The sequence below is a fragment of the Schistocerca piceifrons genome, chromosome 8, assembly GCF_021461385.2.
Source record: "Schistocerca piceifrons isolate TAMUIC-IGC-003096 chromosome 8, iqSchPice1.1, whole genome shotgun sequence".
Taxonomy (NCBI): Eukaryota; Metazoa; Arthropoda; class Insecta; order Orthoptera; family Acrididae; genus Schistocerca; species Schistocerca piceifrons.
In genome coordinates, this window is record NC_060145.1 from 344484415 (window position 1) to 344511460 (window position 27046).

The following is a 27046-nucleotide window of genomic DNA, read 5'->3' on the forward strand; positions in this document are numbered from 1 at the left end:
AAATTGAATGAAATCTGCATAAGGACCATGCATGAGTTACAAAGTGCTACCAGCAGTCCAGTTAGAAAAATGACTGCTTGTAGGGAGTTAAAAGAGTGGGGTACAATGGTCAAGTGCTTGAGGTGATGTAAATACTGACACCACTCGACAGTGGATGATTGGAAACGAGTGAACTTGTGGAATTCTGATGAAAGAGTTTGGATTTGGCGAATGCCTGTTGAAATTTCCATCATGTCTAGTGCCAACAGTTAAGTATGGAGGAGCTAGTGCTATGGTATGGCAGTATTTCTCATGATTGTGATGTTGTCTTGTTATTGTGCTTAAGATAATGCTAAATGTGTAAGGATATGAACACATTGTGTAGGATCATATAATATGTATGTCAGCCTCCATAACTGATTGGTCAGCACAGGTGACTGCCATGCAGTTTGATTCTTAGTACGGCCAGGGAGTCTTCTTTAGTGGGTAGAATGGGGTGTGCTCACACCATGATGCCAGCTGAGGAACTACACTCCAGGTCACAAAAACTGACATTGGCCAGAGAATGATGAGCTGACCCCACAGCTCTCCACACCACATCCAGTGATTCCATTGGTGGAGGACGGCATGATGGTCAGTTGGTACCAGTGGGCCCCAAGGACCTGTGTATGGATTTAATTTGGTTAGTACTAGGTACAGCAAAAAGATAATTCAGAGAAAATGATCTATCAGCATAACAATACACCCTGTCATAAAACACCATCTGTGAAGCAATGGTTTGTAGACAATAATAGTCCAGAAGTGGACCAAACTGTACAAAGTCATTATCTGAATCCCTGGATGAGTTAGAATTAAGACTTTTCTCTGAGCCCCAGCATCCAACATTACTCCTTTTTTGGTTTCGGTCCTTGAGAAAGAATGGGCTGCCATTCCTCCACAGACATTTAGACACCGTATTAAAAGTACCCCCAACAAAACTGTAGTTGGCATAGAGGCAAAGTTCGAACACATCCCATATTAATGTTCAGTAATAGGTGTCCCATATAGTGTAATACATGCTACAGGTCCTGCTCCATTAGAGGCAGGACTGTACTGACAGAGTTATGAGACAGGTGCAGGAATAGACGAGTGCAAAAATTGACATGAAAAAACTAAGGAAGAAATACAATATAACTGGGAGAGGTATGTGAGTTTTGCTGTCCGCCATTTTCCTATCTTACACCTGTGAGAATAAGCCTCTCGCTCAATCTGTGACTAAGTGCACACTCTAGTCATAGTATCATTTTGTCCAAGCTGCATCATCGCTAACATGGATTATCTAGGGACAGTGTGCTTGATCCACACAGTTGCCGCCCACACACCTCACTCATGTTCAATGGTGGAATTCATACTACAACTTTTCTACATTATTGTTGGGACTTAAAGGTCAGCTAGCCACTGCTATTTGAAGAAGTGCTTTGGGTTTATACTGACTGAGGATGAGTAACTTGGGAATGTGGACCAAAAGGGCAAAAAAAAAAAAAAAAAGAGTGGAGGTGATACGTAATTTACTTGTCACTCCAGCCAGTACATTTGCTGCTCCCAAATTTTGTCTGTTACCACCCTCTGTGTATTTAAAAAAGATAGCTATTTAAAAATAAGCATTTTATAGCTGACTAATAATATTACGGCAATTGTTAATGACTGTGCCCATAGTCAGCTATACTCTGCTATCCCAGCTGAACCCTTTGTGTAAACAAACACATCTTCTGCCATTAGTCGTCAGTGTATTTAGCATTGTAAGATCACTGTTAGTAGGACTTACATGTGTATTAGGTATTTTGTTCTTATTCAATGCTGAAGTTCAGTCTGCAACCACAAAACACTGCAGGTCCGTCCAGTAGAGAGTGTGCAGCGACAGATTTGATGGTATTCTTTTTCTTGTCGGCGGCAGATGTGGTCATTTCGACGTCTTCAATTGTTTTATATATAGTCTGTCTTGGTAAAGTTTTGGAAGTCTTAAGATCTTTTCATAATCACTGTGCTATATGACTGACCAGTAGCTATGCAGTACCAGTATGAAGAAAGGTGTATGTCTGGAGACACATCACTTCCAGTGATAAGATAACTCTTTAACTGATAACTAGTAGTTACCTAGTGTATGTTCTCACTTACATTATTATCTTACCTCAAGTTTGGAGGTATCAGGTTACTACTGAGGCAAATGGGCAAGTTCACCCACACTTTCCTTACCCAGGGAAGTACCTTGCAGCCTGTGCACCAGAGGCAATTGTGCACAGTCACCCAGCGGAGCCACCACCCTATCCATGCACCCGAGGCAATTATATGCCGATCATGTGAGATCAGGACATACCAATAACTTGTGTGTGTTTTGTAATTTTTTTCATCCTATTTACACTTGTTACTCGTATGCAATACTTAAATTTTAATAATTCCTTTCTGACTGATTTCATCATTCTGTGTACAGTATTCATTATGTAATCATTTCTTTCTGATCATATTTCTGTATATAGCATAAGGAAAATGGGGACTTGTAGCAGCAGGTGAAGAAGATACTCACACACACACACACACACACACACACACACACACACACACACTATTTACAAATAAATTAATTGACTACACACTCAGTCACTCAACGAATAATGTGACTACAATATTGGAAAATGGTGCATTGTAAGAAAAAAATGTTCTAGGTGAAAAGTTAATATTAGTATAGGGGACATTTGTCTGTGCTACAACATGCCACCTCCTAACCATCACTCCTTCATTGTTAAAGTAATTTTGTATTTTCAAATGGGATCACCTCCCCTCTCCATTTTTATTACATATTCAGACTTTATGCCAAAAAAATATGAATGGTTTACTCACACCATCATTTTCCATTATTGGTAGATTGACAAATATCAAGTGTGCCTGTATTTACAATTAAGAACTGACGCATTTTATTTTACATTTCATTTACTGTGTAAAGGTAAATCTTTGTGTTCTAACAGTTGAGATTTGTTCCAAAATTTACTTTAATGTTGCAAATTTCATTTTATCGTACATTATGGTTAACCTTTTCATGGTTAGAAACAACATTTAGCATGATCCAGGAAAAAGCAATATGGATGTAACAGTTTTCTGTTCCCATTGTGGTGCCTGATTTTGTTGAGACCCCTTGCTTTTCACCATTGTGTGCTCAATTTTGGTGAATTCCCTTGCCTCTCACCCTTGGAATGCTTGATTTCGATGAGTATTCATGGCAGATGCGACTGGATATTTTACCTTATTACAGTGTTTGTGGTTTGTATTCTGCTGGTAGCCTAGAGTTATAGCAGCTGGAGGGAAACACACACTGAAATCAGTCACCCTGATGGTGGGGTTCAATTGTGGCCACCAAAATTAAGTGTTGCGATGGTTTGGGTACTCACAACAGTCAACCCCTTAGAGAACAGGAAACAACATTATTATACAAGCAGCTTATTTGCCATAAATGCCAATATACAGTCATATTATCTGCACTGAACAATCACATTTCAAACAATGGAAAATCCAGGATGGAATATAACAGTATTATGAAAAGGAAAGCTGTCACACACCAATAGCAGAGATGCTGAGTCACAGATAGGCACAACAAAAAGAATGTCACAAATAAAGATTATGGACAGCAAAGTCTTCATCAAAAAAAGATGATACTCTCTCTCTCTCTCTCTCTCTCTCTCTCTCTCTCTCTCTCTCTCTCACACACACACACACACACACACACACACACACAAAATCACACAAACACAACTCACACACACATGGCTGCAGTCTCAGGCAATTGAAGCCACACTGCGAGCATCAGCATCAGTGCATGATGAGAGTGGCAACTGCATGGGGGTGAGGGGGGGGGAGGACTGGGTTATGGAGGGGGAGGGATAGTAGGATAGGGGTCATGGACAGTGAAGTGCTGCTGGAGAGCAAGCAGGGATGAGGTGGAGAGAGGGTAGGGCAGCTATGTGCAGTTGGGAGGTTAGACAGGGGGCTGGGGAGACGTTGGGAGGAGGGGGGGGGGGGGGGGGAGAGCGGAAAAGGAGAGAAGTAAAAAGACAGGGTGGATGCAAAGGTTTAGATTAGATTAGATTAATACTAGTTCCATGGATCATGAATACGATATTTCGTAACGATGTGGGACGAGTCAAATTTTCCAATACATGACATAATTAAGTTAATTTAACAACATACTTAAGTTAATATAACAACTGTGTAGTGCTGGAATGGGAACAGGGAAGGGGCTGGATGTGTGAAAACAATGACTAATGAAGGCTGAGGCCAGGAGGGTTATGGGAATGTAGGATATATTGCAGGGAAAGTTCCCACTTGCACAGTTCAGAAAAGCTGATGCTGGTGGAAAGGATCCAGATGGCACAGGCTGTGAAGTGGTCATTTCTGCAAAATGAGCTCCTCATTATCTTCTTTTTCTGGCTTGCTATCATCTACATCCATGCCCTAAATGTGAGCTGAATATTTCACATTCTGCCTTTCAAATTTTAATAGTTCCTGAAGTTTTATGGGAATGAGATCTTCAAAGTTAGGATGTCTGAAGACGTTTGATATTTGGTATATAATTGTAAGCTCAATATGAACAATACTTGTATAATATCTATTGCAATCCACAAGGGACCATGAGAAACAAAATTCGTCCTCCTCGGAAGTACTCTGGACATTAATACATGCCTATTTAGCAGCAATATTTTTTGGAAGAGGGATGAAGCTGGATCCCTTTTTAAGTGAATCAAAGACAGGTGAGTATACATCAAGGTAGAGTACTTGGCTGTGTGCCTTACCGACTCTTGTTCCTGCATTTCAGAAAAATGGCCCAATATGACAATCTTGGTAAAGGTTCTGAACCACTTTGTGATGAAACACCCTTCAATATCATGCTATGAGGCCCTCAGATTTGAATGACCCTCTTTTCCTCACCAGCATCGCTACCTTCTTTTTGGGAATGTGTGAGATCACACTACAGAACTTACTCGCACTTAGTGACGGGATACCGTAGGTCACTGATGATTCAAGGGTGCTCCTTTTTCAAAACAACTTGACAAACTTTGAGGAAAGTGGCAGGATCTCAATACTCCACATTATTATGTGTGCTCAAAATTGCTGAATTGGTTGCTAAACGAAATGCCATTAGTTAAAAATCCATTTAACAAAGAATTCAGCAATTTTGCAGCACTAATATTAATTTGCAGTATGGCTGTATTTGTCTTGCATGGCTTTAGGTCACAATTACAATTTCACATTAGTGTTGTAAATGCGAGCTTGTGAAATTGTGGCCCCAAAAATGCCAGCAACCACAGAGTAGTCCAGTGCAGCTGCATGATCTGCTTGATGATCTGCAACAGAGTGGGCAGGTGAACTGCTACTGCTAGGCCAATAAAGATGTTGAGGTCATGCCCAGTGTCAATATCACTGGATGATGCAGGATGCAGAGACCATGGCTGTATTGGCAGAGGAGCTGGTGTCATCAATTCATACCACAATAATAGTGATGGGCGATGCTGTGGTGGTGTTTGCAGCAGCTGTGAATCCACCATTGATAAACCAGGGTGGAACAACAAATGCATCATCATTGTGTCATGACATGGAGTTATTTTTGGACATATAATGAAGACACATATACATGGAGAAAAAGAAATCGTTTTAAATACATACCTCTATTGTCACTGTAGAGTCAAATTGGGGGTGGTTATTAGTGCCTGATTACCATTATCATACCATGTTCAATATTGGACTTCATCTTTGCTGATGCTTTGAGGCTTGCTGATGCTTTAAGGCTTGCAGCATGCTGTGTCTGTTACCTGTGGAGCTCTGCCAATGCCTTAGATGCCAACACACCATTTTTTCTGGCCACAGCCTATAAAAAAGGGGAACATAGATGTCGAACATCAGCAAGGACGCAAGTGTCAGGTGTCATACAGAGTCTAGTAGCTATGACAGTATGCACGATTTGTCCAATAATAGTAATGGAGGGCAAATAGTGAGAATCTTTTACTCCACCAGTAAGACAACACATTACAGCTGCATAACACCCATCTCTTGCACTCATCCTGCCTACAACCTGTTGTTGTTTGCTATCTGGAAATAGAGACACACATATATACAGGGCTATTACAAATGATTGAAGCGATTTCATAAATTCACTATAGCTCCATTCATTGACATATGGTCACGACACACTACAGATACGTAGAAAAACTCATAAAGTTTTGTTCGGCTGAAGCCGCACTTCAGGTTTCTGCCGCCAGAGCGCTCGAGAGCACAGTGAGACAAAATGGCGACAGGAGACGAGAAAGCGTATGTTGTGCTTGAAATGCACTCACATCAGTCAGTCATAACAGTGCAATGACACTTCAGGACGAGGTTCAACAAAGATCCACCAACTGCTAACTCCATTCGGCGATTGTATGCACAGTTTAAAGCTTCTGGATGCCTCTGTAAGCGGAAATCATCGGGTCGGCCTGCAGTGAGCGAAGAAACGGTTGAACACGTGTATCTGGACATGATGGAAAATTGGCTCATGCCACAACTGGAGACCAACAGCGCCGACTTCATCTTTCAACAGGATGGTGCTCCGCCACACTTCCATCATGATGTTCAGCATTTCTTAAACAGGAGATTGGAAAACCAATGGATCGGTCGTGGTGGAGATCATGATCAGCAATTCATGTCATGGCCTCCACGCTCTCCCGACTTAACCCCATGCAATTTCTTTCTGTGGGGTTATGTGAAAGATTCAGTGTTTAAACCTCCTCTACCAAGAAATGTGCCAGAACTGCGAGCTCGCATCAACGATGCTTTCGAACTCATTGATGGGGACATGCTGCGCCGAGTGTGGGAGGAACTTGATTATCGGCTTGATGTCTGCCGAATCACTAAAGGGGCACATATCGAACATTTGTGAATACCTAAAAAAACTTTTTGAGTTTTTGTATGTGTGTGCAAAGTATTGTGGAAATATCTCAAATAATAAAGTTATTGTAGAGCTGTGAAATTGCTTCAATCATTTGTAATAACCCTGTATAAAGGTGCTACTAACTTCAGATACATGCTAAAATATGATACAAACCCAAATCAAACAATGGAAAATCCAGGATGGAATGTAACAATATTATGGAAAGGAAAGTTGCTACTCACTGTATAATGGAATGCTGAATCACAGATAGGCACAACAAAAAGACTATCACAATAAAGCTTTTGACCAGTAAGGTCTTCATCATAAATAGACAACAGACACACACCCACACTCATGCAAACACAACTTACACACACATGACTGCAGTCATGTGTGTGTGAGTTGCATTTATCTGAGTATGTGTGTGTGTGTGTGTGTGTGTGTGTGTGTGTGTGTGTGTGTCATTTATTTTGGATGAAGGCCCTACTGGACAAAAGCTTTATTCGTGACAGTCTTTTTGTTGTGCCTATTATGACTCAGCATCTCCGCTATATGGTGACATACAAACCCAAATGTTTCACCAATATCGATCTGCAAGGAATAAAAGAAGAGACCTCTTTTTAACCATGTGGAAGAATGCCCATGTAAGAAGATGCTGGTATTGTTTGCCAGTTCTATACTTTAGCACTATAATCTTGGCTCTCTTATATTGACCAGTTTTTTTAAAGTAAGTGATAAGATCACTTTGTATTCATATAAAGAATTGGTGTATTTAGATATTATCTATCTCTGTATAGAATATCAATGTGTGTGATACCTATAACTCTATATTATCATATTCTAACCATGATAGGATCTCTAACACAGTGTAAACTACACAGAATATCCAGTATTTCCATTTAACATCCAGATTTATTAAAAATAATACCAGCATACACATCCATAAGGTGATAATTGCCTCCAAGCATTTGGCAGTTAATATTGGCTTATGACGTAGCCATGCTCACTGTGTCCCACAACATCTGTGATTGTCAGCATCAGGCATCATCTCCACATCGTACTGGCCTAGCACTAACAGTTCCCCTGTCAACTTGGTTAGTGATCATCACATAAATCACACAGCTACATTGGACTACTCCATGGTTGTTGGCCTTTTCAGAACAGGATCACACATGCTCACATACACAACACAACAAGGTATTGAGATACTATCATTTTCCTTAATTCTTGTCATGGCATTTTGGAAAGAGAGCTCACTCCTCTCCCCCACCTCCCACCATAATTGTCAATGACCCACTTTATACCACCATTAAGAGCAAAGAAGTTCTATAGTGTGATGTATATTTGCTCACAAAATTTTTGAGAAATTCTGAATTTTGTGCCTGGGCATGTGCTCTGTGGATCATGCCTTATGTTGCACCATGTGAGGGCTACTGTGGGACACAATGTTAAGAAGAACACATCAGCATTGAACTGTTGACATCTTGCTCTTCTTCAAACATGGGATTCATGATGAGCTGTGTGCATAGATATACCATAGTGAATAACCTGCGAATAAATGAGGAGTAAACGCCATTTGACAATTTAAGTTACATCCTTTACGTGAAATAAATAACATCTACAGGCACACTATGCAACAATCTGTGCTCTTAGGAAGGTTCTGATGGACACCTGAAGAGCAAATTTTCATATTTGAGAGAGAGATTGAAAATGTGGCTGCTGGTTCAGTTGAGAGATATTTCTTGAAAACAGAACTGATGTATCCCACCCATTTGCATGATGGCCACAGTGACTTGCTGCTGTATTTGTTATGACTAGTCCTGCGAAATGATTCCATCGCCAAGCTGATGAAAGTGCTGGAGAATAAGCAGAGATGTCTTCTGCACTACAGAAAGCTCCAGCAATACCTCAGCTTGGGGATGTAACTTGTTAGAATCAACAGTAGCATCTCCTTCAAGCAGTGTTGCTAGTTGAAGGAATACATTGATGTAAACACTGAACAGAGGACTCTTATGATGTGTGACTTCGAAAAAGATATTTATAAATAATTCAGTTTTCAGGAAAATGATGGAAAATGTTAGACAATACTTCCAAATTTGTTTGGTTTACTGATGGATGTTTTGGTGCAAGAGATTACATTGCCTGGGCAAATCTCAAATGGGCCACCACCTCTAATAAATGACTAGTTCCTTGGGTCATGTTACAGTGCAGTTCATGAGGCCTGTCTATGTTAATATATGTGTTCTGGACCTCACCAATCTCCACCTGTGTGTGTGTGTGTGTGTGTGTGTATTTTTCTTCACCTGCTGCTGCCAGTCCCTATTTCTCATACATTGCACATAGAAAAATGTTCAGAAAGAAATGATTAAAATGTAAATACAGTATATAGAAAGTTCAAACCAAACAGAAAAAATGATTAAAATGTAAATATAGTAAAAGACAGTAACAAGTGTATATGGAATGAAAAAAGTCCTATTACAAAGTGCAAATTCAATGGGAGATGTGGTATTTAAGATCTCATCTTTACCAGTTTTACTGAAAATGATGTAGGGAACATGCAGCAGTCCTCAGCAGTTAGGAGGCCTAGGCTAGTTGTAAAGTCTAACAGAAAGAACAAGGTTCTGTTGCTAGGTAGTTCGTGCGGTAGAGGTGTGTGCCAGCAGTTGCAGGAAGTGTTGGGGAGTGAGTACCAGGTCACCAGCATTGTGAAGCATAGTGCTGGATTGGCTCAGGTGACTGGCAACATAGGGAAGATATGTAGAAAGTTTACGAAGGAGGATCAGGTAGTGATAGTGGGTGGAACAAGGAACAGTCTTGATAGGGACGGGGAATATGATGTAGGTGGTTATCTGGTAAAGATAGCTACTGAAACTGGTAGCACTAATGTGCATATCGTGCAACTGTTTCAGCGTCATGATCGGCCTCATCTTAATACAGCTGTTTGGTACATTAACAGGGGGCTGGAGAGGGTGCTGATGGCAGAGGCCACGGGTCATATTTCAGTGGTGCCAGTTGGGTCTGTCAGTAGATCAGGTTTCACTAGGCATAGCCTGAACCTCAATAGGTATGGGAAGGGGAGGCTGGCAAAGCTTATAGGTGACAGTGTAGTGGGTGGTTGTGGGATCACTCATGGAAAAATTCCTGTAGTAGTTGGTGTTAGAGCTGCACCTTTTTTAGATTGAAGTCAGCCAATAGGTATATCTGCTTAAAGGAAGTCTCTCTCTCTCTCTCTCTCTCTCTCTCTCTCTCTAACTAAGGGCTCACCTTCAGAGGGTGTCATGTTACCAAATAGAGAAGGAATTAGCATCAAAATATAAGAGGTATTAGAGATAAAGTTAGTGAACTGCTTATAAATTTTTACTCTTGAATTATTGGTATAGCGGAGCACCACTTAAATAATTTGACTATTCAGAGGCTTCCTTTACCAGGATACAGATTAAATGGCCGTTTTTCAAGGAGTTCCTTGTGAGGTGGGGGAGTGGCTATGTATGTAAAAAACAGTATTCCATTTGAGTCCATAGACATATCATGGCACTGCACTGAATAGGTATTTGAATGTTATGCAGGGGCAGTTGAATTTAGTGAAATTAAACTTCTAATTGTTGTTGTTTATAGGTCCCCTATCTCTGACTTCAGAACGTTTCTGCTCAAGCAATAGAGGGTTCTTGATTCACTTTGTAGGAAGCACCAGAAATTAGTTATATGTGGTGACTTCAATATAAATTTTGTTTATGATGGTGCAAGAAAAAGGATGTTGATAGATCTCCTAAATTCATATGATCTGATGCAGACTGTGTTTTTTCCAACTAGGGTGCAGGGGAACCGTAGCACAGCGATAGACAATATTTTTATTCATTCTTCATTGCTAGATGGGCATTCGTTTAGTAAAAGGGTGATTGGCCTTTCAGACCACGATGCACAAATTTTAACACTAAAAGGCTTTTGTACTCAAACAAACATCACATGTAATTTCAAACTGTGTAGGTAAGTTAATCCAATAGCAATAGAGAGTTTTTTAAACCTTGTCAAGGAACAAGAGTGATAGGATGCTGATAGTGCCAATATCATAGATGATAAATATAATGCTTTCCTTAACACATTTCTCATACTCTTTGAGAGTTGCTTTCCATTAGAATGTTCTAAACAGGGTACTAGCAGTAATAGGCAGCGTGGGTGGCTGATTAGTGGGATAAGGGTATCATTTAGAGCCAAGTGGGAATGATATCAAAATGTTAGTAAATAAAAATAAAAAAGTAAATAGAAATAAATAAATAAAGTTAGAAGTAGTCACAATCGAGCTACAGTAGCCCATTACAGGCAGGTACTAGAAGTAATAGGCAGTGCGGGTGGCCGACAAGTAGGATAAGAATATCATGTAGAACAAAGTGGGAATGATATCAAAATGTTAGTAAATAAAAATAAAAAAGTAAATAGAAATAAATAAATAAAGTTAGAAGTTGTCACAATCAAGCTACAGTAGCCCATTACAGGCAGTATTGCAAGGTGCTTAAATATGTTATTCGGAAGGCAAAGGATAAAATTAAACCCATATGGTCAGTTGTGAAGGAACTGTCCGGTTAGCAGCACAAGGTCGACAATATAAAGTCAGTTCATAATAAAAATATTTCTGTTACTGATAATCAGATATATGTACATGTAATTTTTCCTCCTATCTACGTAATTCTGTAGCTCTCAATTCATTCGAGCAATCAATCATTCATGATAGGAAACACAGTCATAGCACAGTCACTCAAAATGATTCTGAAATTTTACTTGTTAGAATGAAATCAGGCGATGATTCTTCTTCTCTGCAGGCTCGTGCTTTGCGGCGGTCTGCTAATCTGTACAAATAAAATGCCTCGTAATGTTGGGAGCGTTGTATAATCAGTCGGGAAACCTCATATCAAGTGGATATTTGGCTTTGATGAAGTTTAACCTTCCGAAGAAGTAATGGAGCTCTTGGATTATTAAATGCAGGTTCGTATCCAGTCTTTCAGAAGTTCCCTTCTGATTAACAACTACGCAATATATCGATAAATATAATTAATTCTCAAATTTCAAATACACACCTTTTATTTGAAGGAGCAATCTATATATATTTCCTTTTAATCGTACAGTTTGTATCAGTTATCTTCTGTGATAAATCTCAATAATCAGATTACAGTTCTTCCAAACCAAGCTCAGGCTAATCGGCATGAAGACAATCTCGGAAGCCCCCCTTCTTTTTTTTCTAACAACCACCAGAGAGAGTACTACAAAGAATACTTATGCGCTCATGGCATAGCTATTGTATGAACTACTTTTCGCATGGATTCTGCGAGTATGAAGATAGAAAATTAGTTAACGTCATTCAAGGGTAGAATTGTATCTGAATAATTCATCAAATATAAAGAGATATTAATACAGTATTTAACAATCATTTTCTGAGCATTGCTGGTGAATTAAATAAAAATTTAGTTTCTACAGGGAATCATATAACTTTCTTGGCAAATGCCTTTCCGAAGTTGAGGTCTGAAGTACTCCTCTGTGATACAGACAAGGGGGAGATTGAGTCAATAATTAAATCCCTGAAGACTAAGGACTCTCGTGGATATGATGGAGTGCCTAGCAGAATATTAAAGTACTGTGTTGCACATGTTAGCCGTGTATGTAGCCATATTTGTAATTTTTCCTTTAGGAGTAATCAGTTTACTGAACAAGTACTAAGTAGCAAAGGTGCTTTACAAAAAGGGAGAAATGGATCATGTAGACAATTTTAGACCTATTTCTATGCCATCAGTGTTTGCTAAAGTTATTGAAAAGGCAGTGTATGTAAGGATAATTGATCATTTTATATCACACAATTTGTTATCAAATGTACAGTTTGGCTTTAGAAGCCGTTTAACAACTGAAAATGCTATATTCTCTTTTCTCTGTGAGGTACTGAATGGGTTAGAATGAATGTAGAATATAGTTTATTCGTCTCATAATGTACAGTTATAAATCAAAGATTTTTTGTACTGGAGACACATCAAATTACTTAAAAAAAACGTTACAATAATTAACATATTTCAGCAGGCATTTCTGTATTTTTACACATGAACAATTTGACAAGAACATATATAACACTTATGGTCGTTTTGCTGCTTGCAATGCAATTTATACAATGTATTAACAATTTATTATACAATACATAATCTTTATTGTTTCTTTTCTTTTCAAATTGCCAAACTGTCCTGCATGAATTCTTCAATTGAATAATAACATTTTTCCACTAGTGCATTAAATAACAATCTTTTTAGTGGGTTAAGCTCCATATTTAACAATTTGTGTTGTTTAATGTATTGTAAATTTTTAATCCCATGTACAATGGTGTTTGAGCATAAAGTTTTAAATTATGAGAGGAAAGTTTGAAACTGTCTCTGTGATGAGTACTGTAATTAACAGACAGGGGAAGGTCATTATTCACAATGTTGAGAATTGCTGTGATGTGGGGTCTGAGTGGGGTACGGTCAAGTGGGGAGTGCCCCAGGGATCAGTGTTGGGGCCACTCCTGTCCCTTATTTATATAAATGATATGCCCTCTAATATCACGGGAAACTCTAAAATATTTCTGTTTGCTGATGATACTAGACTGGTACCTAGTATAGGATGTTGTGTGCAATATTGGCCCAGTTTGAAATAGCGCAGTTCATGACCTAAGTTCATGGCTTGTAGAGAATAAACTAATGCCAAATCACAGTAAGATTTAGGTTTTACAGTTTCTAAAACACAGTTCAACAAAACCTGACACTGACATTTTAATATCACAGAATGGGCATATGATTGGTGAAACCGAGCACTATGGGACTTAACATCTGAGGTCATCAGTTACTTAAACCTAACTAATCTAAGGACATCACACACATCCATGCCTGAGGCAGGATTTGAACCTGCGACAGTAGCAGTCACGCTTTTCCGGACTGAAGTGCCTAGAACCGCTCGACCACCGCGGCCGGCTATTTTCATTCACTTATGTTGCATGGTATTATATTTTGGGGTAGCTCTTCCCATTATAAAAGGATATTTTTGGCTCAGAAATGGGAGGGTTGGGCAGTAAGTGGTGTAAGTTCACGAACCTCTTGTCGACCCCTGTTCACGAGTTTGGGTATTTTGACATTGGTCTCTCAATATATACATATTACTTTCTGTCCTTTCTTGTTAACAATATTAGCTTATTCCCAAGAATAAGCAGCTTTCACGCAGTTGATACTCAGCAGAAATCAAACCTGTATTTGGATCATACTTCCTTAACTGTTGTGCAGAAAGGTGTGCAGCATACTGCTGCATCCATTTTCAATAAGCTACCACTCAAATTTAAAAATCATAGCAGTAATCCGAGCACTTTCAAATCAAAACTGAAGAGTTTCCTCATGGGTCACTCCTTCTAGTCTGTCGAAGAGTTCCTTGAAAAATTAAGCTGATTCTTGTTGCATTATTCATTGTGTTTACTTAAACTTATGGATCGACTTTTCTGGGTTCATAAACTTTTTATTTTTATCTGTTATTACTTTTATGTTGTAATTTCATGCACTGGTATGTTCCATGACCTTGGAGATTTGCTCCTCAATTCACTCTTATCGAACTTGACATGTAAATTTAAAAAAAATGGTAGTATTATTTCAAAAGACATATATAAGTATGTAATCTATCAGAGAAAAATTATAAAGAATAGCTTTATAAATTGTTATAAATAAACCAATGTACGGTATATATGTAATCAGATACTTTGAGATAAGAACATACAGTACATAACTACTGCTTAGGTTACATTGTTATCACTGGAAGTTATGTGTCACCTGATGTATACTTGTTCTTGAACTGGTGCTAAATAACTACTTTGACCCAAGCAGTTTTTGTAAAATATCTCACTGGGCAGTCTGATTCACTGTGCTTGATTTTTGTTAAACCAACTCACAAATTAGTAGATTCACTAAATCCATGTATGCAACATTGCAGAAATATAGTTTTACAGATAAAGATGAGGGTGGGAAGGGTACGTCTTTGATTGTTCTTTGTTCTGCCAAGGTTAGAGGATCTGCTTGGGTCAGCTCTGATAGGAGTCCCCGCAGTCACATGCCTAGCATTTTGTGGGAAAATTAATCTTTGGGCAGTTCTGACTTGAAACTAATTATGCTTTTTAGTACTCATGATTTTACAATGTTCTTTAAACACTGGAAATAACAGGTGTTCTGGAAAAGTGCACGCATTTTCAAACTTTTTGAGAATACATTTATGAAAGTCACAGTTTTACTACACAATGGTATTTTAGAAAATGACTTAAACTCCTTGATGAGACCCAGAGAACCACCCAGTGCTGATTGTCACTATGTCATCCTTTGTCATACACCATCATTCGAAGCAGTATGGATGTACATGGGGTAAGCACATCACTCTCCTGGCCATTGTTAGCTTTCCAGTACTTGGAGCCACTACTTCATGTTCAGGTAGCTTCTTAGTTGGCTTCACAAGATTGAGTAGAGGTCTCATGAAAAAAAGGATCTCTGACAGTGCCGCTGATTAGGCCAGCGTCTTCTGAATGGGTAACAGACAAGCTACTCATTCAGCTACAGAACTTAATTACATCTTTTTTTCCACTCTGGTCTGCTGTGTATTATTAGAAATGTATGTCACAGTATTGTCTACAGAGATTGTGTGTTTTATGATTATAATAAATTAAAATGGATTAAAAACAGTCTTGACTGTGGTCAAGACTGTTATTAATCAGGTTTAAGATATTTTAAGTAGACTGATGATTTTCTCCACAAGAAAGGTTCTCAAAAATCACTGGTTGTAAAAAAGCCTGCCTAAGAATTGTAAAATGATATGCCCCTCCACCAAATGACAAATGCTGCTTCATGAAATTTTAGGACAACCAGCATACTTCCTAAGTCCGGCAGCTTTTAGTGTGAATGAAAGTACTTCAAAACAACAATTACTGGTTTCAACTTCTTAGGTCATCATCAGATGATTTGAATATCATTCATAATTAACTGTCAAAAAGATGCATATGGCTTCTGAATAAAAGTTCTACTGGAGTGCAGAATGTATCCGTGATATGAATTACTATGTGACATATTCAAATTGTCTGATAATTGTTTTCTAAGGATTTCAAAAATTAGTGGTACCATTTGTGTGGGTTGACACTGTAAAAGAATTTTGTTAGCACTGTGATTCCTTAAACAGCATTCTTAGCCTATGTCTAAAGTTATAACTTTATACGTATTGAACAGTGGGAGGTGAACTTCTACTTCACAGCTTTAGTGCAGATCATTACTATCTGGTGATCAGCCAATATGTGGTATCCTCATTGCATAGCTGTGCAGTTGGCAGTTGTTAACATGAAATGTATTGCATGCAAAAATTCTCTTATTGCGTTTCTTAAGTGTCTCCTGTTACCAACTCCTTTCTTGTCTTTTGTATGTTCTTTGATGAAAGTCTTATTGTAAAATACGAGGGCAGTTCAATAAGTAATGCAACACATTTTTTTTCTCGGCCAATTTTGGTTGAAAAAAACCGGAAATTTCTTGTGGAATATTTTCAAACATTCCCGCTTCATCTCGTATAGTTTCATTGACTTCCGACAGGTGGCAGCGCTGTACGGAGCTGTTAAAATGGCGTCTGTAACAGATGTGCATTGCAAACAACGGGCAGTGATCGAGTTTCTTTTGGCGGAAAACCAGGGCATCTCAGATATTCATAGGCGCTTGCAGAATGTCTACAGTGATCTGGCAGTGGACAAAAGCACGGTGAGTCGTTGGGCAAAGCGTGTGTCATCATCGCCGCAAGGTCAAGCAAGACTGTCTGATCTCCCGCGTGCAGGCCGGCCGTGCACAGCTGTGACTCCTGCAATGGCGGAGCGTGCGAACACACTCATTCGAGATGATCGACGGATCACCATCAAACAACTCAGTGCTCAACTTGACATCTCTGTTGGTAGTGCTGTCACAATTGTTCACCAGTTGGGATATTCAAAGGTTTGTTCCCACTGGGTCCCTTGTTGTCTAACCGAACACCATAAAGAGCAAAGGAGAACCATCTGTGCGGAATTGCTTGCTCATCATGTGGCTGAGGGTGACAATTTCTTGTCAAAGATTGTTACAGGCGATGAAACATATGTTCATCACTTCGAACCTGAAACAAAACGGCAATCAATGGAGTGGCGCCACACCCACTCCCCTACCAAGAAAAAGTTTAAAGCCATACCCTCAGCCGGTAAAGTCATGGTTACAGTCTTCTGGGACGCTGAAGGGGTTATTCTGTTCGATGTCCTTCCGCATGGTCAAACGATCAACTTTGAAGTGTATTGTGCTACTCTTCAGAAGTTGAAGAAACGACTTCAGCGTGTTTGTAGGCACAAAAATCTGAACGAACTTCTCCTTCTTCATGACAACGCAAGACCTCACACAAGTCTTCGCACCCGAGAGGAGCTCACAAAACTTCAGTGGACTGTTCTTCCTCATGCACCCTACAGCCCCGATCTCGCACCGTTGGATTTCCATATGTTTGGCCCAATGAAGGACGCAATTCGTGGGAGGCACTACGCGGATGATGATGAAGTTATCCATGCAGTACGACGTTGGCTCCGACATCAACCAGTGGAATGGTACCGTGCAGGCATACAGGCCCTCATTTCAAGGTGGCGTAAGGCCGTAGCATTGAATGGAGATTACGTTGAAAAATAGTATTGTGTTGCTAAAAGATTGGGGAATAACCTGGTGTATTTCAATGCTGAATAAAACAACCCCTGTTTCAGAAAAAAAATGTGTTGCATTACTTATTGAACTGCCCTCGTAGATTAACAATTATTGCTAAGTGAATCCATTTCTTGCACTTGATATTAATATTTCAGTAGGTTGTGTGTTTGTCAAAATGACTTTCATTTGGATAAAAAGAATTCAGTAAGGTACATATAGTTACTCTGAACAGCACAGGTCTGGAGCTTGAATAACAGGTAAGAAGTAGTCACTGTTTGATCTGTCACAGACACTGAGCTTTTCGTGAACGTATCAAGGAGTATTTAGGAAATGATGGGAAATCACAATGCCTGTTTGAGAATCGAGATTTTCTGGTAACTGATTTAGGTGTATGTGGATGTCTTTGAAATCCATCTTGTACATGAAATTTAGGCAAATAGGTTGGTAAGGAAGAGGTTTCACAAGCCACCTCATTAGCAATTTTTCACACATTGTAAAAGTAGCAGATATTATAAGATGGTGTAGCAAAGGCTGACAAGTGTTACTGGGAAAGACTGGAGACACTGTTTTCTCTTTAATCGAAATGCATTCACAATTGGAAATGGTTTCACATATTTGTTTGTGCTGTTCAGTTAGTGGTATGTTGCACAAATACTGAAAACTGGAAGCAATGGACTTGGCAGAAGTATATGTGCACATTCAAGGGGAAAACTCTCCTGATAAATATAGAATGGATAGCCGAGGGGAAGAAAAATAACTTTTTTAACATTTTTTGGCTTCTTTAACATACCATTACTATTTGTCTGCCTGCATGCAACTTTACACTATCATTTACAGAGTACAATATCTTACATGGATTTCTTGTTTTACGTACTTCTGAAATAATTCTTCTCAGTACGCCAGAAGTAATGGACTTTGTTCTAGTTTTCCTACATACATGAAAAACACACAATCTTTAAAGAAATAGCACTAAAGCTTCCACTGAAACTATCTATGTGGGTCTTAGTAATTCTGTAAGATGCTTATTGAAGCAAGCTAATGAGAAATAAGAAGGAAATAAATGTCCTGTGGAAAGGATATGCAACTGACAAACTTCATACTAGTCATGAAAATTAAATCACTTAAGGTTATGGGAAGCCAGAGAAGATTTTTCTAGTTATTTTTAATTGCAACACTGTGTTGTATCACTAAACCACAGATCCATATGTGTAGATTTCTAGACGTCATCAGAACATTGTTTCAAATGGGTACCAATAAATTTTGTGATTAATACTTAACTGCCTTTAGCAGGAAATTGTATTAAGTAAGTATATTCTACCATATTAGTAATAGATCCACTATTTTTTATTCATTTAATATTTCAGGTGAGACAGCAATGCTGATATACTTCTATGGCCCTGTCTCATGTGTGATGGTTGTGAACTTGTTGCTGTTCATTTTAACTGCTGTAAATACTACAGTTAAAAGTGAAAACCATGGTGATGGTACTCAAACAGGTACTATCAAGCCCAAAAAGAGGACACAAAGAGAAAGGTGAGTCATTTCATATGAGTGATACAGTTGTTGATGACACTGATAATGATACATGAAATGTTTGATGACTGACATATTTTCCACAGCTGTGTGCAAGGTAATTCTGAAAGAGGATGGGACTATAATTCTATTTAAATCTATATGATGGTAAATGTAAATCACATCTCAGCTGCCAGACTGAACCCTGAGATCTGAAAATTTAGTTTTACAATGAAACATAGTCCAGTTCATTAGATAACAGATTGTACCAAGAAATAATACACACCTAACAATCAGAACTCTCTTACACTGTGTTGATTATTTTTATAGTTTTTATACTAATTGACATTACACTTTGAAGTTCTTCCATACCCATATGTATTTTATAGTAAATAACATGAAGTTGTCAGAACTGTTACCAATAAACTACACATACCAAGCTATAACTTCCATCCAGTGACCTCATGTAACATTGCGTTATTTTACCACCTACAGTAAAAATACAAAATAACACTATGCATGCAAACAAGAGAATGCTAGTTAACAAGAATGCTTTGACTTAGGCACACAGTTAGAACAGACAATGCAAGCATTCATTATTGCAACAAGGACTGTAGTGTTGCGTAATACTTCTTTGAATTCTTTCCATAAATTATTGAACCTGAGTACTGACCAGTAGAATTTTTTGTTGACGTGTTCCATGGATCAATGTGTCAATAGGTTTAAAATGAAGATATATTTTCTCAGTAAAAGCATTGTACAAGCTGATAATTTATATTATTGGTGTTTTGCTTTAATTTAATCTACAATAAAATTTAATAAATGTAAGACAACCACATAACACAATATCAAAAGTGCTTGGTGAAATATACATAATTTTAGGTGTAAAGATAACAACTCATTGAAGTGTGAAGGTATTGAGTCATCCATAGACACATAAACAAGAATGAGCACTCTGTTAACTTACAGACAAACCAGCATGAGTGAGTATGAGGTTATGGAGCTGGGTGGAGATGGACCTGGGAAGGAAGCTAATAGGGGCTGAGCACAGAATAATTATGAGATTGCAAAATGTTTCACAAAGACAACTCCCATCTACATAATTAACTGAAACAGGTGTCATAGGGAAGGATACAAATGGCACGGACTGTGAAGCAGACATTGAAACTGAGCATGTCACACTGTAATAGCGTTTTCTGCCTCTGGATGGTCAACTCTGCTCTTGGCTACAGTTTGGTACTGACCATTAATTCTGGTAGACACCTGTTTGGTGGTCATGCCCACATAAAATACTGTGCAGAAATTACAGCATAGCTTGTATATGATTTGACTTCTTAGCAAGTGGCCCTGTCTCTGACATGATAGGATAAGCCTTTGACAGAAATCTGGGTGGGTGTATGGGACAGATCTTGCACCTACATCTTCCACAGAGACAAGGAGTTACGTATAGATTTGGCATGAGGATGGACTAGGTAATTCATAAATGAGATGGGTTGCTGGTTACTATTTTGGGAGTGGTGTGAAATATTGTGGATATGATGTCCTTAATTTTGCATAATGATGATAAGTAGTCAAAGCCTTGACAAAGAATATGGTTCAGTTGCTACCATCCAGGATGATGTTGGGTGATAAAGGGTTGCTCCTCTGCAGCTAATTTCAGAATTAGGTTGGAGGATTAGGGGCATCCATGGATACGGAACAAGAAGTTTGACTGTGAAAGCTATCAAATTTCTCAGCCTTGTTTATGTGCCTATTGCTAACTCAGCTCCTCCTTTTTTTTGTTTTTTTTTCATCTTCTATTTGATTTGTTATCTTCTCTACTTAAATTATTTATGCATATATCTATTATCTGCCCAGGAATTAATCTATTCCAGAAGTTGTCAAGCAGAAATGATTCAGTTCGTTTTTAAAACTGTTTTCATTGTCTTCTATCACTTTTAACAGACATAATAGGTGGATAAATACTGTGCAGATTAACTTGTGGAAAATGGAGATCATTATTGTTCCCATTACTGTATTTATGAGTGCTACTATTATTTTTGAATTATGGTTGGTTCTTCACAACAAACATCATGAAAGAGTAAATGGACTGTGAGGATGTTGTTAATATGTCAAATTTTTGTAAACTTTTTATAAACAATTGCCTAAATGAAAATCAGTAGCATTCTGTGTACTACATGTTACTCCAGCAGCGTAGTTCTGTATAATGGACAGATTGCTTTTATGTGTAGAATAGCCTCAGAAAATTTCTTCAAATAGAGCATACACTGATCAACTCATATGTCTGAGATCTCTATTGTGTTATTCTCAATTCATGTTGAGATCAATATGCACATCCAGAAGTTCTGAACATTCAATTTTAGACATTTCCTTTCCCCTGGGATTTATTATTATTGATGGTGATTTATCCTGGCTTATACAGAATTGAATGTATCATGTTTTTATAAGTTAAGTGGTAGGCCATTTAATGAGAACCATTCAGCATTTTTTAAATATTTAATTTATTGTTTATTTTGTGTCGGTCAAAGGTGACATTTGAAACAGATGAATTCATTTATGGCTAAAGAGTAATGTAAGAAAGACTGCTAAGCAAAGTATTAATAACAAAGTTTTTATTTTAAGCTTTTTTAATAACATATCCTCAATTAAAATTAGGTGGAAGCAAATGCTTTGCAAACCTACAATAGGCCTCGTTGTACCAGTTACCACAATCTAATACAATGGTCTTGTGTTAGCTAATTCTCATTTGAGCACAAAAATATTACTTTACGTAATTGATCATGCTATACAGTTACACTAATTTAACAGTTGCACTTACTCAAACCTTGTTAAGTTTGACTTATATACCTAAATAAACAGTTTCATACGTTAAAGTAATTGGTTTGCAAGCAGATGACATACACATTGCTGCAACCATTTCCACATAGTATTCATAATTTGCACCAAATGTTCTTGTAGGTAGATTTCAAAACAATTTCATCAGTAAATTGGTTGTATTATCCCCACTGCCATCATAGCCTATGCATCTAGGTGTGGATCTCAATCACTAGAAATCTATGTATAAATCTGAGACAAGCCAGTAAATTAAATGGAGTACTATTATTTTTATTTATAACAGTACAAAGTAACCAGAGGCAAAGGTCTGTCTGTTCACAGCCTGTTAAGTAACCTGTGTGGTTACTAGCAATGCTTTATTGTGACTGCTTTTTTCCCATGAGTTCCTCTCTGTATGACCAGTCACCCTTTTTATACCTTAAAATATTTTATTGGTTGCATTGTAAAAACAGTAATACTGCCATTATCAGCATTTATTTCTCCAACAGGTTGTTAATGTTTAGCAAAATATTCATCTTGATGGGTCTAACTTGGGTAACTGACATTTTGTCATGGATTTTTGGTGGACAGCACAAGTATTATTGGATTGTGACTGACACAATAAATATTTTGCGTCCCGCTTTCATTTTCTATATCTTCTGCTGCAATCGAAGAATTCTGGAGATGTTGGCAGCTCACCTGCCATGTACCTCTGGCTGTTCTTCAAACCACCCTAGCTCCAGTACAGAATCAGGTATGTTACTCTATTATAGAGTATATGTCATTTATTAACTGCTTCAAGGAAATTCATACTATACTATATCACAGTTATTGTAGTTTAGTGATTCTCAGATAAAGTAAATTTATGCAATTCATTTTCTACAGTGTGTGTGTTTGGTTGAGATTGATAGTAGGACAGAATCTATGAGAACTGCTAAAATATTTCAGATGGTTCTGAATACTGATATACTAGAAATCTGCTACAAGTTTTAATATTTGTACTTGTGGAAATTTGTTCATTTTGTTCAAGAAAATGAAACAATGAAGCAGGCTAGTCCTTCAAAATGCATAACAATAAGTAATTTTAAATAATTATGTGCCTTTAAAGAAAGGGAGGGAACAGATGTACTCACAATCAAATATAAATTGACAAAACATCAGTTCACCAGCCAAGATGGATACAGAACCAGACATATTTGTCATCTCATGGAAACTGTGGCCTCTTCATCTCACAACAGAGAAGCAGAAGAGGTGGAAAAACCAAACTGCACTTGCATAAGGCAAGAGATTCACTTCAGACACAACAAAACAAAATCAGAGAGAAATGAATAACATGCATATGGTAGCTATGAACTTGGTGACTGTCCCATCACATAGGTGATATGGATTTTGGGATTGTGGCTGGTTTCTCTTTTCACATTTTTCCATTCTTTCATATTTTGCAGTTAGTTTAATGTGTTGTGTTTTCTTTTGCAATAATTTTAAGTCTACTGACAATTTGTTTCCTTTCTTCCCTTGCAGTAAATGCAAAAAAAGGCAAAATTCATGGGATTGTGGACCCAGAGGAATATGGATTGGGTCAAATATGAGACATGACTACTCTAAATTGAGTAGAGGTTGTTATATATTTAAGTCTTTCAAAATCTGCATTAATAAGCAGGAAATCATGAGAGCATATTATGAAAATTTTCATTAACACTAAATAAATAAAACAGAATAAAACATTTAATTATGCTCTGAAATAACTCTCCTGTGACATTGTGCTATTATGTCTACATCTACATATACATGACTACTCGGCAAAACACACTTAAGTGCCTGGGAGAGGGTTCATTGACCTACCTTCACAATAATTCTCTGTTATTCCATTGTTGAACAGTGTACAGAAAAAATGAACACCTACATCTTTCTGTGTGGGCTCTGAGTTCCCTTATTTTATTATGATGATCATGCTCTCTATTTAGGTCAACATCAACAAAATATTTTCGCATTCAGAGGAGAATGTTGGTGATTGAAATTTTGTGAGCAGATACTGCCGCAGTGAGAAACAGCTTTGTTATAATGATGTCCACCCCAATTCTGTACAATGTCTGTGACACTCTCTCTCTCCTATTTCTGGATAATACAAAATGTGCTATCTTTCTTTGAACTTTCTCGATGTACTTCATTAATCCTGTCTGGTAAGGATCCCACACTGCACAGCAGTACTCCTAAAGAGTACAGACAAGCATAGTGTAGGCAATACTGAGTTATTTTAACATTTTTCTGCATATATACATTGGAAATGTCCTTCATGAAGAAATTTGTAATTAGCATGAAAAAAGTCCAGACATTGACAGTTGGCATATGGGACAATTAGTTAGTTATTATTCCTACAAACACAGAAAAATACCAAAAAGACATGAAACTACACAACAAACTACTAATTAGTATAAATTCCATCACAAATGGAAAATATTTCAGAAATAAATAAAAGCATACCTACGGTAACAGTCCTACTCAATTACTGAATATTTGGATGATAAGTAACAGTGTGTATGTATGTTCTAAGTTGTAAACTATTTAATAGAATGTGTAATAGTAAATTATAATCTTAGTATTATGTTGTCAATATTATATAATAAACTGAACTGTAAATGATTTAATGGAGAGATAACAAGTAAATAAACGTTAATTTACAGCCAAAGATAAAAATTTATTAACAGCAGTTTACTGTTCAACAGGACGCAGCCTGAATGTTTACAGAGTGTGTTCTAATGATGACAGTCATAGCCCAACAGTACAATATAGAGCACTCACTGGTAGAGAAATTTCACATGGAGACCATCATCCATGAAAAGCCTCAGCAACAATAACAAGAAATCTACAAGGCCAATAATAAAATAAGAAACACTGTGAGCAGAAATTGAAAATCTGAAATGGAAAAATATTCAGCTTTCCATTCTGTTACTGGAATATGACTCTCTGACTAAGAAATTTGGATAAAATAACTGGTAGTAGGATGAACAATGAAAAAATTATACTGAAGTACAAATTAGGGTTATTAATGAAATATGTAAATTAAAGATCATAACTCATGCTTAAAGTTTTACTTTATGCATGGAGTTGCCTAAGTGTGTATCATGCACTAACTTAAAATTCAGTTTTGACTACCTCTCTGTTAGACTTTTAAATGTGCTAGCAAACTCACCAATGTGTACCCTACATCAAACTACTAAATATGCAATTGCTTCTCCCAGTTGTGTGCAACTAAATTTGTTTAGATATAATTGATGACTAAGCAAATAACCGTGTGAATGTGATTGTAATTTGTCGTATGCTACATTCGTTTGTTTATGAGTATGATCCATTGCTTTCATAGATTGCCTATAAGTAGCATCTTTAGGTGTGATGTCATTCCTCAAAGCAGATGAGTGGAATTGGACACTAGAATTTGTCCACAAAGACAGGGTGCTCTGCTGTACACAGCACACAGTGCTGTGAAATGTGTAATATCCTTCATTTAACATTTTCTTAAGCACAACAATAGGACCACACACTAACAATGAAAAATATTCCCATACTTTAATGCATCCTCCATACTTCATGTTGGAATGCCAGATGATGGGATGTAACTTTCACCAGGCATTTGCCAAACCTGAATTCTTCCATTGGATTTCCACACGGTACAGTGTGATTCATTACTACAAATCACTCATTTGCAATCAACACTGTGTAGCAGTGTTGATCTTTACACAACTTCAAATGTCCCTCAACACTGACTACAGAAATGTCTGGCCTATAAGGAACTACTTGATGATCATACCCCTTTCTTTTTCAACTCCCTTAACACAGTCATTGTGCTAGCTGGGCTGGTTGGTAGCACTTTGCGGCTTGAAAGTGGTTCCTGAGTTCATATGACTTTTTACAATCACTCTCCTACACAGTAACAGATTGTCCCTGTCAATCAATATATGAGGTTTGGCTGCTCTTGGCTCTAGGTGTTCCTTTGCATTTCACTTCACAATCACATTATCAAAAATCAACTTGGTCAGCTTTAGAAGGGTTGAAATATCCCTGATGGATTTGGTACTCTGGTGACATCTGATGACTAGTCCAAGTTCAAAGTCATTGAGCTCTCTTGACCAACTCATTCTCCTGATATTTTTTCTTCACTTCTCATGAGACCTGGTGGTCAATTCTGCATTACATAGTGGTGTACAGTCACTTTTGTTCTGACAGTGTGTTTACTACAGTCAACATAATGCATGTTATTTGATATTTGTAAGGCAGCTTTCTTTAGTAGATAATAAACAAGTAACAGAATATAAAAAAGTAACTCATTTTCAACTGCTTCGGGACAGAATCGCTGGCCACTACTTTCTCAAACAATACAAAATTTTCAATATTGTTGGCAGATACATATAAAAGTAGATTAATTGTATCAATGGAAAATTCAGCCAAGAAAACTAATAAATCTGAGACAGAGTTGATGGCTTCAAGGGACAAAATGTGTAATACTACCAATAGATGTACACAAAAGTAAAAGTGAAACTTTATCCAGCATTGAAACTAACTGTTCCTCCCTCCGGAGGGACAAAGGGTTACACTGAGGAAGCATAGAAAGGAAAGGAAAATTACTCAGACCACAGGATTTGGACAAAGGTATAGACGTACCTCATCAGACACTTACAACACATCTGATTATCAGATACAATGACTGAAAATTTCTGAGTGACAAGCAGCAGTGACCATTGTAAAGCTGCATGACAAGTAGTAGAGTATTGTAAACAGCCCTCTGTTGTCACAGATGTCAGATGGAAGCTACCATTATCTTTGAAAAACAACAACATATTTATATTGGTATTAAGATACCAATAAAATATAATCATCAGTGGTTTTCAACCATCTGTTAAGTGAGGCTCACAAAATAACACAGTTTTATCTTATACATCCATTGCTAACAATAGTGCAAGTGCAGGCTCGTAAATTGTTAAAGCATGTCACAGAATTGGCATATTCTTAGTGTCATTGGAGGCTCCTCCTGTGACTATCATTGATGTAAATAACGCATCTCTCAATGGATGTCTTATTGTTATAAAACCTGAAATAAAGCTGG

The 27046-nt window shown here is 37.7% G+C and overlaps 1 protein-coding gene across 1 annotated transcript in view; it reads left to right on the forward strand.

The window, feature by feature from the left end:
• The window catches only part of LOC124712341 (probable G-protein coupled receptor Mth-like 4), a 234789-nt gene extending 209846 nt beyond the window's left edge, over window positions 1-24943 (forward strand). Inside the window, exons 9-11 of the mRNA XM_047242636.1 lie at window positions 18987-19155; window positions 22458-22702; window positions 24672-24943. Coding sequence (XP_047098592.1) covers window positions 18987-19155; window positions 22458-22702; window positions 24672-24784 — 527 coding nt within the window. The 3' untranslated portion in view covers window positions 24785-24943. The remainder of the gene's footprint in view (window positions 1-18986; window positions 19156-22457; window positions 22703-24671) is intronic.
• The last annotated feature ends 2103 nt before the right edge of the window (window positions 24944-27046 follow it).